At 49.3% G+C, this 16,579-nt stretch overlaps 1 protein-coding gene across 5 annotated transcripts in view; it reads left to right on the top strand.

Annotated features, from left to right (window-relative positions):
• The window catches only part of zbtb16a (zinc finger and BTB domain containing 16a), a 91,453-nt gene extending 75,092 nt beyond the window's left edge, over nucleotides 1-16,361 (top strand). For 4 of the 5 annotated variants that reach the window (XM_023813608.2, XM_023813609.2, XM_023813610.2 and 1 more), the window contains exons 5-7: nucleotides 5,401-5,571; nucleotides 9,421-9,591; nucleotides 11,111-16,361. In XM_023813608.2, the coding sequence (XP_023669376.1) occupies nucleotides 5,401-5,571; nucleotides 9,421-9,591; nucleotides 11,111-11,340 (572 nt within the window). In that variant the 3' untranslated portion in view covers nucleotides 11,341-16,361. The remainder of the gene's footprint in view (nucleotides 1-5,400; nucleotides 5,572-9,420; nucleotides 9,592-11,110) is intronic. The other variant, XM_023813612.2, reaches the window with a different exon arrangement.
• Nucleotides 16,362-16,579: the final 218 nt, after the last annotated feature.

Here is a 16,579-nt window from a genome sequence, read left to right as displayed (position 1 = left end):
AACAGAGCCAGAAGGACTGGCCGGCTAGGGTGATAATGGCGGGGATGTGACGCGTAGGATGTCGGGTCCTTTCAAAGGGAGTGAAAAGCAGAGCAGGAGAAGGTAACCGATGTTGGCATGGTGAGGGGTGGGGGGGGACGTATTTACCATTAAAGTATTCGAAACTGTAAACTTGACTGAATTCCAGACATCTTCCAGACAGTTTCCCTTCTTGGTATGATTCGGCCGTATCTCGTTCCCTGCACTAATTCCAATTTAATTGCCAGTGGCCTGCAGCCTCTTCAATAGGAGTAACAAATGGTTTGATTTTGTAGACTTCATCAGAGCGCATTTTAAATGCGACACGCTCACCCCGCTCGAATGCCAATGAAGCTGTGGAGTAGCTCTCTGTTTACTAATTATCCCCTTTCTTACTTCAAGCTGCACCGCTAGAGTTGTCTGATTAAATCGGATTTGTGGGATGGGGCGGAGGGGGGATGCGGCGAGCGGGCCTCTCTCCCATTGTAGGCCGTCCTCCGCCATGCTGGGGCCTGCCGTGCGCTGTAAATTATGTTCCCTTTTAAAAAACACGCGGCCTCCTTTGTGTCGCCAGCAGTGCGGGATCGCCACGGCGATAAGGGGCACGTCCTACCAAAATAACACTTAAATACGTGCATTTTGGGTGGATCTGGTTTGAGCTGACCACTTTCTGAGGCTGTCGGACTGATCCTTGCTGTGATGCTATCAATTTGGCCCCTGTACATACAATAAACTTATAGTAAATTATACATTAATAATTTTTTTTAATCTGCCAAATCCAACACTATTCCACTCTGATGGAACGAGACTAGTTTTGCTGGGTGCTTTCTAGGGCTATAATCTAGCGTGACATCATTTCCTTTTAGAAATGTAGCTGCTTTGCGATATTCCATAACTTGGAGGGGGGGGGGACACTGAAACATTTATTTTCATCTGCCTGGTTAATGCTCGGTGCCAGAATAGGAGATATGAAAACCTAATGTGGTCATAAGGCTTTGAAAGACTGAGCCAGCCCATTGATATCTGCCCTGTAATTTTTCCCGCTCCATAATTGAATGTATGGTTGAGGAAAATTAATGTTGCCCAGTGAGGAATATGGAATATGAAGCTATTTCCTGAATAATTAGAACATTCAACATGTTCTCCGAGCTGCTTTTTGTTGGAGCTCGACATGGAAGATCTGTGGCGTGCGTAACGTTCCCTCTCCAGCCTTTAATGAGGGTCTCCAGCTCCCTCATAGATCAATAAACAATTCATCCTGACACTTTATTTTTTTTTGTCTTCTGCGAGCGAAGCAGGACGCTCGGGCAAGGCAGCTGTGGCTGTGCTGCCGTCTGCCGGATTCAGAGAAGGTGTTTCAGGCGTCTGTTCCGAAGTGTGTATGTGTGGCCGCCTCAACGCGCTCAGCCACTATTCTGACAAGCCCGTAAATGTCAGTCAGACGTATATGAGGAGTGTCACAAAAAGCCCCCAGTCCCCACCCCAGCAGTGGCGTGCCGGCTCCAACACGCGGCGGATCGATCGGCGTCGCAGTTTGCCTCCTGGCGTGATGTCCGTCTCCACCGCGCGGCTTCCATACCTTCATGCTCCCGGCAGAATGAGTGACAATGAGTCGCTGTGTTTTTCTCCACGCTCCCTGTCCCCTGTTGTGGCACCGGGTCACCAACTTTGTGACTGAACATGCAGGGAGATCTGCCACCTGTTTTGTTTGCCAGCCGTTTCGTTTGCTGCAATTTTCATTTGCTGGGTTGGTTTAGTTTGCTCGTTTGTGTACTTTACTTCCCATTTCGTTTGCTGCCCATTTTGTTTGCTGAGTTAGTTTCATTTGGAGGTTTCGTTTGTCTCTCCTTCCTCGTCTGGACATAACCCTTCATGCGATTCATGGCTTGGGCACAAACCCCTCACAGACAACATCCCCCCCCCAACCTGTTCGTTGCCCCCTGTCCTCTCCTGCATCTCGCAGTAACGAGCACAATAATGTGTATATGCACGTGCACCCCACCAAGCCCCGGACCGTGCGCCGGGGGGGGGCGTTAGCAGAGCGACTCCTGGCACTGATGTATGTGCTGGCTGCCCCTAATGGCCACCGCTTTTAATGCCTCCGTCAGTCTTCGGGTGTCCCTGCTTCATTAGCCGGAAGCCTGCTTACCTAGCTGTCACGCAGTCCTGCCCCCATCGATGGCATGCTGATGACTGGCTCAGACGCACCCGGGAAGGCCGACGCCTTTCCTAATGATCTGTGCTGTTGGGGTGGGGGGGGTACACTTGAACGAAGCCCCTTTGTGTTGCGCGTAACGTGCGCAGGCCTGTCCGGCTGTCGGCAGGCCTCTCCTCCAGGCTACTGTGCCCAGAGGGTCCCTTGAAATTGTGAAGTGACTCCATGAAACTGAGGCTGGTGGTGGTTTGACATCATTCTATGTTTCTAGTGTACTTTCGTTCATTTTTTTTTAGCGTCGGAAGCCAGTTGCTGTCACGCTAGTGTTGAACATAAAACGGGGATGTGAGTGAATGGACCTCGGAGAGTGCATGTTCACACACGGGTGCTAACTGAGTTAGCATCCCAGTCACATGACTGTGTGTCTTCGGACTGTGGGAAGTAAACATGGAGATGATGTGGATTCGGAACGTGGAGGGCCAGATAGTTTTACTGCACAGCTTGAATTGCTGTTTGCAGTAGTACTTTGATATCCTGCTGAATGAAGAAGCTGAGAAATTTGTTGTATTAAAAAAAAAAAAAATGGAAAGTCAGCTCTGACAGTCCATTTGGCAAACCCTGTTATCATACGTGCGTCTTCAGACCCACTGATCTGTTAAGAGGGTTTCTTGCCCTCTGAGTCCGACATCAGGCCCACCCGCATCTAGGGGAATGACCCGAATGCCCCCGACAGTGAGGGAATCGTTGGGTCCACTTAGAATGTTGACACGACTCGGCGCTCTCCGCGCTCCTGCGGACGTCAGACTGCATGAGGCAGCGGTGATGAAGCAGCAGCTGATTACGGCGCTGATTTAGCCGTGCTTTTTCTGGGTCCGTAATGGCTCCTTTCTTATTGATTAGAGCGCAAGCCATCTCATCCTCCCATTTAAAGCAGCGGGGAGCGAGGCAGGGGGGAGCGAGGCAGGGGGGATCCGGCCACGTCCATGGCGATCAAAAGGAATGGGGAGACATGGGAGTTTCGGGGGGGGGGGCGGCAGCGATGTTCGGGATACTCTTGCGTCTGGCCATCGAGCCGTCTGTACGTGATGGAGGATGGAGGCTGGTGGTTTTTGCATGTTTTATTAATCTCGCCAAATGAGGGGGCCATTTTGGCAGGTGAGGTGGTGGGTGGAGCAAGGGGGAGGGGGCAGGGGTACAGCCCACCGGCAAGGTCCTGCAGCCGGATCATCACTTTGGCCGGCAAACTTCATTCGTCATACAGGCTTGTGTCTCCCAGCATGCTGTGTGGCCTTCTTCAGGGTTCTGCCCCCCATAACACATGCGATGTATAGAAATCACCATCAAGTCTGTGAAATGGCTCTTCCCTTTTGTGCCCCCACCTTCCTATTTAAAATTCAGTCCCAGGGTGTTGGCACAGGACAGCCGCACAGGGGGACCTGAGTCACCTAAACCCTGCAGCCCGATACCTGGGGCTTCCACTGCTGCCGATTTTATTCATTTCATTTGAATCTGCGCCCCCCCTCGTCTGCCTGGTCTCTCGCTGGTATCCGGTGGTTCAGAGTGTCGGCGGTGGTCCAGGCGAGCCCCCCCCTCTGTGGAAGAGTCCCTCTCCATTAAAAGGCCTATTCAGAATGCTTAAATAACTCTGTCGGCCACTTCAGACCCATTAAGTTAATGCTGGAGGAGAGGGCCCCCCGGTGGGAGCCCAGGGCATTATAAATAGACAGAGGTAAAGGTAAGTTACAGACAGGAGTGGGTGTCAGTGAGACACATCCTCCTTTATCTGCTTTTTGTCCTGTTTAATATAAGGCTGTAATAACTTCCCAGGTAGGCTGCCTTGTCTGCCCCCCCCCACCCCCCACCCTGGCTCAGGAGTCTCATTACAGTCGGACCTGGAATTAGATAGTTTGCCCCTAATGGGGGAGACTCCTCACAAATTTCAGTTGTTCTTTTCTATACTTCCTGCCCCCCTCTTCATGTCATGCGATTGCGGCAATCAAGTATACCTCCAACCCCCCCCCCCCAAAGGTTCAAGTGAAATTGTTCCCCCCCCAAAAGGTGCCGGTTGGCCAGAGCCTTACCCTCCTGCGAAACCTCAGGAGGTCAGAGGTCATGTGGCCGGCCCGTGTGTGTAGCATGGTCATGTCTCGCCCCCCCACCCCTCCGGGAGTCTCATTCAGCGGCTGGCACACAGCCTTGGCTAATAACGCACATTTTCGCCACAGCGGCTGTGCACTTGTGTCATTTTTGCATGAAATGGAATTGTGTTTTTATCACATGTGGATTCAGACCTTAGTACTGCTGCATTCGCATGAGCTCTTTTTAATGGGAAATGTGGCCTCATTAAAACTCATCCATATTAATGGTTAAAATTAATAACGCCTAATGTCTCCTGGCCGCGGTCGACGGCTCGTTTTCGCGGTCAGCGTCCTGGCCCTTCTTGGAGCCCCGCCTCCCCCCCCCCCCCAGCTCTCTCCTCCCCATCATCTCAGCAGCTGTTTCCCGAAGCTTCTTAAATCCCTCGCACCCCCGCGTCTCCAGCCCTCACGCCCGCGCACCCCATCGGTGCTAAGTTAGGGGCCCTCCTGTCACTCAGGGCCGCTCGCGTAACGGGTGGTCCCAATCGATTGGGGGGGGCTGCCGAGGCCACCAGGGAGGGGCTGCTCGTGTTGCGCGGTTGCTCTGAGACTTGCGTCACTGCTTCAGCTTGATTTTTCTTTTTTTTTTTTTTTTTTTTTTGAAGGATTCATACATAGATTGATTTGGGGGAGGCAGTGTCCTGTGTCTTTATGAACATGCAGCCGGGGCCCTCACATGGATTTTTACATTAGTGGGAGCTGTGGCAGAAAGATACGTTATCGACTGATGTAGTACAAGCTGAGCTCTCACTGTCCTCTTTACCTACAGCCCCCTCCCTACCCCATCCCCCCTTTAAGAAAAACAACAACAAAAAAAACAGTAAAACTATATTTGTGTGTTCTGAGAGATTGGGGCGGCATTTTTTTTCTTAGCAAAGTTTATATGTCTGTATCACCTATTAGTCCCACACTTTGCCGGGGGTGGGGTATGGTAACAGCGCGTTCCTGCCGCCGACCACCCCCCACCCACAACTGTGAAACATGCTTCATAGCTTAGTTTCGCCTTGCTGCACTCACTTCTGCTGTGCCCCCCAGCGGTGAATTGGCTCAGTCTCAACCCCCCATGTCCCCTTCTCCCCCCCCCACCAGGCTCAGACATGGCCATCTTCTGCCTCCTGTGTGGCAAGCGCTTCCAGACTCAGACGGCCCTGCAGCAGCACATGGAGGTCCACGCCGGCGTGCGCAGCTACATCTGCAGCGAGTGCAACCGCACGTTCCCCAGCCACACGGCACTCAAGCGCCACCTGCGCTCCCACACAGGTGAGGGCATCAGCGTTTTTAAGATGGGGGGGGGGGTTGCAGCGAGTTTTACGGAATGCGCATTAATTGAAGTCTTTCCACACCTGATGCTTTACAGGATGGAGCTTAAGTATCTGGTTAATTATGTACCTCACCAAACCAGTTAGGGGGCTGGGAGGGTTGGGCCGAAAGCGACAGGTCCAGTTCCCCGGCCAAGCAGAGCTTCTCCTCCCCTCCTCTCCTTTCTTCTCTCCTTGCCTTTGTTCTGACCACTTCTTGCCTCCTGGTTTTCCTGTCTCCAATTGCCCCCTCCCCCCTCATACACACACACACACGTGCGCCATGTTCCTCTCGGACTCATGGTAGTCAGCCCTCAAATTAATCGCAGCCCCCCTCTGTGTTTTCTTCGGGGATGACGGCCTGTCGTTTAGACAGTCTGAAACAATTATGCTTCCCTGGTTCTGGCCCGGGCCCAGTGCTGAAAGGCGCGTGCGGCGGGGGCTGGATTAGGCCGCTGGGTCGGCCTGTGGAAACATCCCGCTGGCTCCGTGCCAGGTGGTGACCATGGTGTCGCCCAGCTGACCAAACACTCTGTAGAAATGGCCACATTAAGGGCAGCAACAGCAACATGGTCCTTGGCTGAAATTTGGTGAAGGCAACTGGAAAACACATGTTTCGGAGTAACAGGAAAGGGATCCAGCTGCATATTAAGGCATCGTGGAAACAAATGCCACAATTCTGGAAGTTCCGGGGCCGCAATATCTGGAACACTCTCTGATTGGCTGACGCATGTCAGTTCCTTTGTAACACAGCAGGTTACATTGAACTGGACAGACCAACAGTCTGTAGGTCCGCTCCCCCCCCCCCCCCCCCCCCCCCCGGGGCGAGCACATGGGAGTTTCTCAAGAGGGTGGTGGGGTTGGACCTTATTTTCATCTGCAACCTCAAACACCCGTCTTGTCAGAGTTGATTACAATCCTGACCAGAGGACGGGAAATGCGAGACTGGAGTGGTGACTGTCTCGCTAGGGCTGCACGTCTGCAGAAGCCCGGCATAAATGTCACCATAAACGCTAGCCACGACTCTGGGCCACGCCCTTCCACAAGCGTGGATAAATTCACAATGAGAGGCAGGGGCCGCCTAGTCTGTGTGATGTGCAGCTCTGCAGGGGATTACGTCGGCAGAGCAGGTTGCATCACAAAAGGAACGTGTAATCATGGGACAGTGATTTAATGCCTCGGTCTGTATTAAAAAATGTAAAAAATGCTGTTATTCACTAGGTGCGATTTCGCAAGGTCACGCCAATGTCGAGAACATGGACGACGGCGAAATGTCCACGCGGTTCGCCCAGAGACGCAGCGGCGGTCAAATGTTTTATTTATTTGCATCTGGCGAGCAGAGAATCGAGGTAGCGGTGCGGCCCCAAGCTGACGGGGCCGCTGTTTAACATTACAGTCCATCATCTCCTCTCTCTCCCGGCATGTGTGGCGCGGTGGCAGCCAGCAATGTGTATCCACATCTCCAGCCCAGCCGGCTTTGTCTTGCACGTAATGAGCAGTACGTGTTGCAGGCCAGACTACGGCCACATGCTGCATGGCGTTATTTTAAAGCTGAGAGACGTCTGTCGGTGAGGAGAGGATTCCGCTTTGGATCTGATGGCAGAAAGCACAAAAAGTCATTCAGCACCTCCCTCCCTCCCTCTCCCTCTCTCTCTCTCTCTCTCTCTCTCTCTCTCACACACACACACATTCAGCTCTTAATAGCCCCATGCTCATGAACTCCCCCCCCCCCCCCTCAAATCCTTGTCCCCTCCCCGTTACATGTACACACACACACAGACGGTCACACGACCAGAGCAAACAGTGGAATACATTAGGGGCTAATAATCGGTGCGACCAGCCCTGCTGCCCGCAGCCCCCAGCTCTCCCCCCCCCGCCCCCCCTCCACCCCGGCGGCGGCAGCGGCGCAGAGCTTCGTTAATATTCCGCTGTTGTTCCCCGCTTGTGTTTTATCCGAAGCCCATTTGCCGTCTGTGGCGGCCGTTTTGTGTTCGCAGCTGTGTTTGATAGCGCCGGGCCACTGGCAGTGATGGATCCCTGATTTACGCTGCTTATCGCATAATGAACCAGGGCCGACATGTGGCGGGGGGCGGGGGGGGGTATAGCAGGTACACCCTGCCAACCCCGGGGCTAAGGGAGGCAGGTGGGCGTCTCCGAACCGGTCTCCCTCTGCCACCTCCATCCCCCACCCCCCCGCTGCGCCTCTGTTTCCTTGGCGCTCGCCTGCGCCCGGCCGGCATTAACGCGCCCAGCGGGGGCTGTTTATCTATCCGGCCGAGAGAGATGTACCGTTTGAAGGGGTGTCAGCATGCCCTGATTTACGATACTGTATCTTTATTACGTTAGAGCGTAATGTATTCCCAACGAGATTAAGCCCCCCCCACCCCCCGCCCCCCACCAGTTCTTTTGAATCTCAGAGCGAAATTTAATTATAGGATACTCTTACATTTATAACAGTCAGACTTTGCATCTGAATGAACGAGCTGAGTATTGTTCTGCGCTAATTTGAATATGAATTTATTTTATTTTTTTTTTTGCTAATTCCGCGACGTACCATTAAACAAACGCCCTGGAGCCACGCCAACCGGCAGAGTGGCGTAAATAAACAGCAGACGAGAATAACCCCTCCCAAATCCCACAGGAACGTCACTAAAATAAACGGTATGAATTTCCTGCGGTTAGTGAAATATCATGGATGTTCGCTCTATTTGCCGAGTCTCGGCGTGTCCAGACGTGACGTCCTGCCTGCACGGGCTCTGGGGGGAGTGGCTTGCACCTGGAAGCTGTATCTCGTCACACTGGACTTAGGGGGCCATGACCCATAGACAGACCAGGCACAAAAGTGGATGGAGCCGCATACCACAGGACCCATTTGATTATGTTTTGCGGGATAATAAAAATGTGATGCATTTATTCACCCTCCTCCCCCCTAAGTGGGAGATGGACAGCTCTCCATTCCCGCAAATTCGCATGCGAGCGGCACCAGGCACGCATGTTCAGATGCGGGCGTGTGAAAATCGACGTCGTCTCTTTAAGGGCGAAGCGGCAGCCTGAGCATGACAGGACATAACGAGAAATGCAATTTATTCGCGGGCACGGGCGCCGTTTGGACAGGCAGATAATGAAACGCGTAGGTCACCGCTGATGACTTAAACCAGCGGCGGCAGCAGCGCAGCGAAATGCATTAAGTGTCGGTGCCGGCATCTCGCATCTGTGGCGAGGGCGCCGTGATGTATGGGTGGATGCTCAAGGCACACGGGGAACGCAATTAGCGGCGGCTGCCAGCGGGAAGCTTGGCGCGTCATAATTTTGCCCATTATTGACCTGCTGAATATGAGAGCCTGTGCTGCTGTGCCTCGTTGCTGTCCCTGGGACAGGTACTGAGATACGAGATGGGGGGGAGGTGATTGGTCATCATCACCAAGAGATGTGAGCAATTTCCCCCCCCCCCCCCCAACCCCAGCAGTTTTATGTTTGCATGTTCATCTCCACACCTCCCAGCCCATTTTATAGCCAATCACGGTCATGCGCCCCCACTGTCAACAAGGGGCTGGTCTGAAGTTATTAAAGGATTTTCATGGAATTGTGTATAACATTCAACATCAGTGGCTTTGCCAGGATGCCTTCCAAGGTTGGGCCTTTTCGGGTGGAATGCCAGTAAGTCTTGGGACAATTCTGTTAAACTGTTAAATCATTAATGATTTGGTCTGCCTCTGTTGGGTGGGCAGATGAACCGTAGCCATGCCTGTACCAAACCCCCCCCACCCCCCCCCCCCCAGCCAGGCTAACACTGCTCCCCCTCCACGACCAGCAGGTGACCACCCGTTCGAGTGCGAGTTCTGTGGGAGTTGCTTCCGGGACGAGAGCACACTGAAGGGGCACAAGCGCATCCACACCGGCGAGAAGCCCTACGAGTGCAACGGCTGTGGCAAGAAGTTCAGCCTCAAACACCAGCTGGAGACCCACTACCGTGTACACACAGGTCAGAGAGTGGCTGTCGACGACTATACTGGGTACCCTGGGAATACCGGTTTATGTTTGTTAGAAAAACAGGTTTCACTGGATGCTGGAGTACAAATATTCAATTTACACTCATCAGAGTTCATTAGTATACTCTGTTTACACTGGTCAGAGTGTTACATTCTACTTATACAATTTGCTTATTTGTATTCTGTTTAAAAAGGTTAGAATGTGAGTTTGGCTTAGACTTACACTGGTTACAGTGTGAGGTTAGCCTTTGCTTACGCTGGTTACAGTGTGAGGTTGGCCTTTGCTTGCGCTGGTTACAGTGTGAGGTTAGCCTTGGTTTACTCTGGTTACAATGTGAGGTTGGCTTTTGCCTACGCTGGTTACAGTGTGAGGTAGCTGAGTTCACTCACAGTTACTATTGATCATGGAAGCTCCACCAGCCCAGGTTAGTGGTCTGACTGACCTGGGGCCTGCACAGTGGCATGCTCTCACCAGCAGAGGGCGCAGGATAAGCAGCGACAGCATCCCTTTTGTCTTTGAGGGGATTAGCTAGGTACGAGAGGCCCAGGAGGCGGGGCTCCCGCAGTGAGGCGCAGAAGGCGCGGATGGCACGCACCCCCGCCCCCCCTCCACCATTCAATAAAAGCAGCTGTTAAGCCGGCCTATCAAGGAGGCCCGTCAAATAATCGGGTGCCTTTTCGGCTGCCGCGGGACCTCGGTGAGCGCACGCAGATAACAAGAGCGGCGACAAGCGCACAGTCAAAGGCCACAGCGCACAAAAGGGGGCCAGCATGATGGGACTTCGACAGCAGCGGCCTCCGTCGATGCTCGATCAATATTTGGGTTGCATTTGCAATTCATTAGGCGGCGGCAGCGATGCGCGCAGCCTTCCTGTTTACAGTGTCGTTACGGCTCGCCCGGTGCTGTGTGTCCGCCTGCGGGTGGGGGGTGGGGGGGGGGGGGGGGAGTGCGTGCCGCAGAGAACGGCAAATATGAACTTTTTCTGTGGCCCAGCATGCCCTGCCAAGTGAGGGGTGGGAGGGTCTGTGAGATGACAAAGGCGCCACGCGACCCGCGGTCGGGAGGCATCGATCCAGCAGGCCGCTCCTCCGCTCACCTTTCAGCAACAGATTCCTGTTGGTTTCATACAGCAACAGCAGCATTAAATGCTTCTAATAAACACAAAGAAAAATACTTCTCATGTTAACAGTGACATTCTGTTATGATTTAATTCATGCTATCTAAAACATTTGTAAGTAAAATATATTAATGAAATTGTTTTATATTTTTATATATATATATATACACACACACACACACACACACACAGTCTTGTTTATGTATCAGTGACATCATAAGGGGTATCTTTTAGCTTAATAATGTGATTTGATGTAATTTAGCGGAACATGCACTGTGGGCTAGCTACACTCTAACAGGTAAAGTCAAGGTGGCATTAATATGCGTGCTGTCCGCCACAGCCAAGCCCCCAGGGCAGGCCCTTGTAACCCAGCTTCCGCCACTGTCGCTTGCAGGTGAGAAGCCGTTCGAGTGCAAGCTGTGCCACCAGCGCTCGCGGGACTATTCGGCCATGATCAAGCACCTGCGCACGCACAACGGCGCCTCGCCCTACCAGTGCACCATCTGCCTGGAGTACTGCCCCAGCCTGTCCGCCATGCAGAAGCACATGAAGGGCCACAAGCCCGAGGACATCCCGCCAGACTGGAGGATCGAGAAGACCTACCTATACCTATGCTATGTCTGAAGTGGGGGGGGGCGGAGGGGTTTGGGGGATCGGTGGGATGAGAACTCGACGTGATGACTCGAGAAATGGGTTGGATCGAAACGGAAGAGGAGGGAGAGACTGGCAGACGCACACCATTGATGGATGGATGGATGGATGGACAGGTTGGGCGGGGTGAGGAAAGATGTGGCGGGGGGGGGGGGGGAGTCTGAGGTGGGAGGAGAGGCAGCGGGGAGTGACCCAGTGATGTCATTTTATGTGTAAGTGTATCCATGCCGAAAATATTCTTGTTTCATCGTCGTCGTCGTCGTCGCTATACGCAAGGACCTTGGACCATGGGGGTCCTGAGAGTCACCAGGGGCCCCTCTGTTGGCTTGGGCTCTGCCAGCCCCTCCAGGATGATGTCCCCCATCCTCACCCAGGCCACTACTACCAGGAGGCCGACTGCATGAATGCGGACGCTGGAGGTATGGGTGTGATCCCCCTCTCTTCCAATTTTTTTTTTGTTTATTTCCTCTTTTTGTTTCGTCTTTTGCCCTGGCTGTCGCTGGGCAAAATTTGGACTTCAGGCTGGGATGCCACCATTCAAAAAAAAAAAAAAAAAAAAAAAGACAAAAACTAAATAATAAACGTTTCTGGGCCTTCGGTCCTAAGCTGGCCCAAACCCACGCTGCTGTTTCCGTGAGTCCCGGTAAGGCCCACTTCTGGTTAAAAAGCATATTCCCTGCAGCTGTACCTGACAAGGACACCGAGCACTTAACCCTCTGGCAGTGGTAAGTTCACAGACAGGGAAGAATTCACCCCAGCACCAAGGCCCACACAGCAAAGCGTCCCGTGGGGCTGTGGGCCGCAGAAACCTGTGTAATCCTTTTTGGAAACGAAACGCCGTGTCCTGGACATGTTGAAAAATCCGTGCACTCTACAGGCTTGCAGTACCAGCTGCCGGATAGGTCGAGAACATCGATCGGTTAAGTTGAGGTCTTCACATAAACCTGAGTGCAAGTTTTCATTTGCGCTCAGGCTTATCTGGGAAAGTGGTTCACCCACTGTTCAGATGAGCCCCTAAATGTATTGCTATTATTCTTTTAAGCCTTTGACGATGTATCATTATATATCATTCGTCATCGCTTTGCACAGCATTCATTAAATTAGGACAAGAGCCTTTCAGTTTTGAGTTTTTGAAACTGCTGGGTGGCTGAAACAGGACTGTACTGGTTTATTGCTCTTTTTTTCCGTATTTTCGCACCGAGTATGGACTGCTAGTGTTCACGTTTATTTCTCACTTTCATATATATTGTTTTTTAAGAATAATTCAGTCAGGATCTCCAAGTCACAGTGGAAAAACCACAAGCCGATCCTTGAGAAGGTGCCGTGGACTGATTCAGGCCTGTGGTCCTTTTTAGACACGCGTGCGGACGCGCACATGCACATACGGATGCTCTTTTAATGCCAATACGACAGAGACCAAAAGGACTCGCTGTGCTCACGGCCACTGCCTGCCGAAAAAAAACGACCAGTGTTAGCATGCGTCTCGCAAGCTACGTGAAGGCTTTCGCCAGCCCAGCCTCCCCGAGGCGTGACCTGGAAAGAGAGAAAAGAAAAAGAAAAAAAACTCTTTATATATTTTTTTCTTTGCTTTGTATATGTTTATTTGAACTTGGTGTGTTTTCAGCACATTGTACTTGAATTACCTCGTTTTTCGTGACCTCATCTGCTTGTATTTTTTTTTATTTGTTGTGTGAGTGCGTGCTTGTGTGTAATGTATGAAAAGGTGATATATCATTGGGAAATAAGGAGTTAAGTGCCGCTGCGGTGGGGGGAAAATGTGTATTTTTGTCATGTATTCTGTGCATTATTGTTACCAAAATTGGTATTGTTTTTGTTTATAAAGCAAAGCCCTGCTTTTGTTCGAAGAGCTCGGGGTTTTGTTGTCGTTATGAAAGCTACCTCTAAGTTGTTGTTTTCGTTTGTGAAAGCATTGAGTTCTACTTGCATTTCGCATCGTGGTGTCACTGCGACTTCATCTCACGCTTAACTTTCAAGTGATTTTTTTTTTGTCTGTTAGTGACATTTATATAAAGGGTTATAGAAACTAGTGATCGATAGGAAATGGAAGGAAGTTTTTTTTTTTTTTTTTGTTTTTTTAATGGTCTTTTCCTTCATTGTCCCCTTCTAACCTTTGAACTTAAGGGTGGATAAGAGATTTTGAAGCCTTAAGAATGGATTATCAGTTGACCTGGGAGGCAGTAGTGAAATGATAGTACTTTCAAGCGAGTCTAAACAAAAAAAAGGCAGTAAACTTGAAAAAATATGTGAATAGAATTGTAGTTTTGTAATGTGAAGAAGGTTCGTGAATTCTGAACCACTAAGGGTTATATATGCAGCAATGCGGTGTGCGTTGGACAATTTGGACTGCAAGTGGTAATCAAAGAAGAAAAAAAAGATGAAAAAAAAAAATTGGTCGACAGTTTTTCGATCCGAGTGTATTCCTGAGCAAGAGCCAACAGAGGCCATTTGATATATAAAGTTGTGATATTTTTGTATTAAGTGTCAGTCTTTCTCCATTTGTCAAGTTTTTCAGCGGGGCAAACATTTATATATATATATAAACTATTTTTGTTTTTGTTTTATTATTTTTGTTTTTTTTTTACATTGTTATTTCTGGGTTGACTTAAATGTTTTGCCCTGTGCCTCTTTTTGTATTGTTGGACATAAACGTTGTGTGAAAATGATGTAGTATTACGTGTTGCTTTCTGGATGTCAATGCATTGTAGGTGAAGGACTAAATCTCTCCGCCACAAATCTGCCTGTTACGAAATTCTCTCGGAGTTAATCGGGGAGCGCCGAGGCTGGCTGCCAGCCACGTCGCCTAACACTTTGTCAAACATTACAATTTAATTTTTTACTTGAATAATTGAAAAATAAAGAAGGGTTGGTGGTAGAGTTGGGGTGGGGGGGGGGGTTCATTTGGTTGCTTACCGTTTTCTTGTAAACACTGTGAATCGAGGGGTTCCCTCTTACGATATTAAATGACATGCAAATAAGAGAAACTGAAAGACAGAAAGTTTACTCTTTCTGCCAATCGCAAGCGTACGCCACAGGTCAAAGAACGACCTGTCAGTCATTTTTTTTGTTTTTATTTTAATATATTTTTTTTTTTAGCGGGTGTATGTTCAGAATGCTCTCATCACTTACTGAACCTTTTTGTATCTGTAGGCGTGTGTGTTTGCGTGTGTTTTTGTGCGTGCATGCACGTGCGTGTGAACATGTGTGCTCGTGATCCACGTCTGTCTGACGAATGCACTAATTGGATACAAAATTAAATGCCGTTCTCGGGCCTCTTTTCCTCGAAATGCGTTGAAGAAAATGTTGGCGTTGATATAGTTCTTCCCGCAATGTTACTCTGTTTCTGTAATATCTTTGTGCCTAAAATGGAGCTGTTCTACAAAATGTCCATTTCTATCTGCTTACTTTCTGTATTTTCAAATGAAAATAAATAGTGTCACCAGTCTGAGCAGGGTGCCATGATAGCCCAGGACAGTGTTTACCCGCCCCACCCCCCATTCTTTTTCTGGGCCACTTTAGTGACAATTTATTTTCTTTTCTTTCCTCTTGAAGTTAAATGTGTTGAAGCTGATTTTGGAGGGAAGAGAAAGTGGCTTTAGCAGGAAGCCCCTCAGTAATAGCTATGAGTGAGTCACCTCATTGTCTGGCCGTCGCCTGAACACCAAAAGCACCATTACTGTCAGTGTGATATGGGGGGGGGGTGAAACGTGTGTGTGTGTGTGTGTGTGTGCGCGTGTATTTGTTGGGCTTGATGCCATAACAAGAAAAACAGAAATATCCAAGTGTTGACATGGATGACATTCCTGACCTGAAATATGTGATGGTTCTATTCTAAAGCTGTGCTTTCGGGAGCCTCGGAATCAGGCCAACTCCTCCCCCCGTTACGTTTTTGCCACTCTTACCAAGAGGGGATGGGGGGGTGACCCACTCGGCACCCTATAGGTTGAGGGGAAAAAAAAATTAAAAATACTCGACATCGTGCACGAGTATCGGAAAAGCCTGTCATGGCATCCCTGCGTTGGACTTCACTGTGTTTCCAGTGTGGTGTGTTAGAACCAGTAGCCATTTCATGCAGTGTTGACATGCATGTGCCATCGAGGTCTAGACTAAGCTGTTCAACTCACAAAGTACCGAGACATTCTGCTTTTTTTTTTCCTTTTGATTTAAAGTATATAAATATATTAGCACTGAGGACCAATTGCCCTGTCGGACCAAGTATAACGAAGCTTTCTATGTGACTAAGCTTTTTTCCCTCCTTTTTTGGCTTGTCTGTGATTTATATATTATTTTATATATATATATTTTATATATATATATATAAAATATATTTTTTTTTCTTGTGGTTACAGCACAAGTGCCAGTCAAGTTGCTTGGTATTTTGAGAAAAGTGTTTCTATCATTATTTGAATTGCTAGAGTTACGTCTACCTCAGCACCTACTCTTAGCTTGATCTTAGAAGGTGCCCAATTGTTTTTTTTTTTCTCCCTTCTCTTTGTCATTTGTATAAACTTAATTTGCATTACAGCTTTGCGGGGTCCCTTTGTCTCCTCCAGCACAGATACCGTGGTGTTCTGAAGCGCTGCTCTGCAACGACAGTGCTGAAAATTCCAGCATCAGTTTCTCAGTTTTGGTTAATATATTTTTTTTGTTTCGTTTTTTTTTTTCCCTTCAGTGTAGATCAGACACGTCTCTTTGTAACATTTCAGTGTTCTCTGATGGAGTGTGAAAAAAAAATAAATAAAAGAGATTTCATGCTGCAGGTTTCCCTCTCCATGTTGTCACTAAGTGAAGTTTGTGCCTTCAATAGCGAAAGAAAATATTTTTTACATCCTACTAACAGTAGATTGTTTTGTAGTGAACTTTTTTTTTGTATTTTTATTTATAAGTCTCATAAGAAAATAACAATGTTCAGTTGTATACCTTAAATCTGCAGTTAGAAAAAAAATAAAAATGGATCTGAAGTCTGTGTTTTCTAATGTGTTGTCTTTCTGTTTTAATGAGAATGCTATTTCCGTATGATCTGGCCTAGCTAAACGATGCAGCATTAAAATTCATATAATTTTAAGATGCGTATGTGCTGATACCATTCTGGTGCACCTGATATTAATTCCATTAAATGGCAACTGTCATCTCCAGTTATCCTTAAAAGCACAAGAAGTAAACAGGACTTTGTTTGTGTGTGTGTGCGCGCGTG

This window comes from Paramormyrops kingsleyae, chromosome 18, assembly GCF_048594095.1.
Source record: "Paramormyrops kingsleyae isolate MSU_618 chromosome 18, PKINGS_0.4, whole genome shotgun sequence".
Taxonomy (NCBI): Eukaryota; Metazoa; Chordata; class Actinopteri; order Osteoglossiformes; family Mormyridae; genus Paramormyrops; species Paramormyrops kingsleyae.
This window is presented reverse-complemented; position numbering and strand designations above follow the sequence as displayed.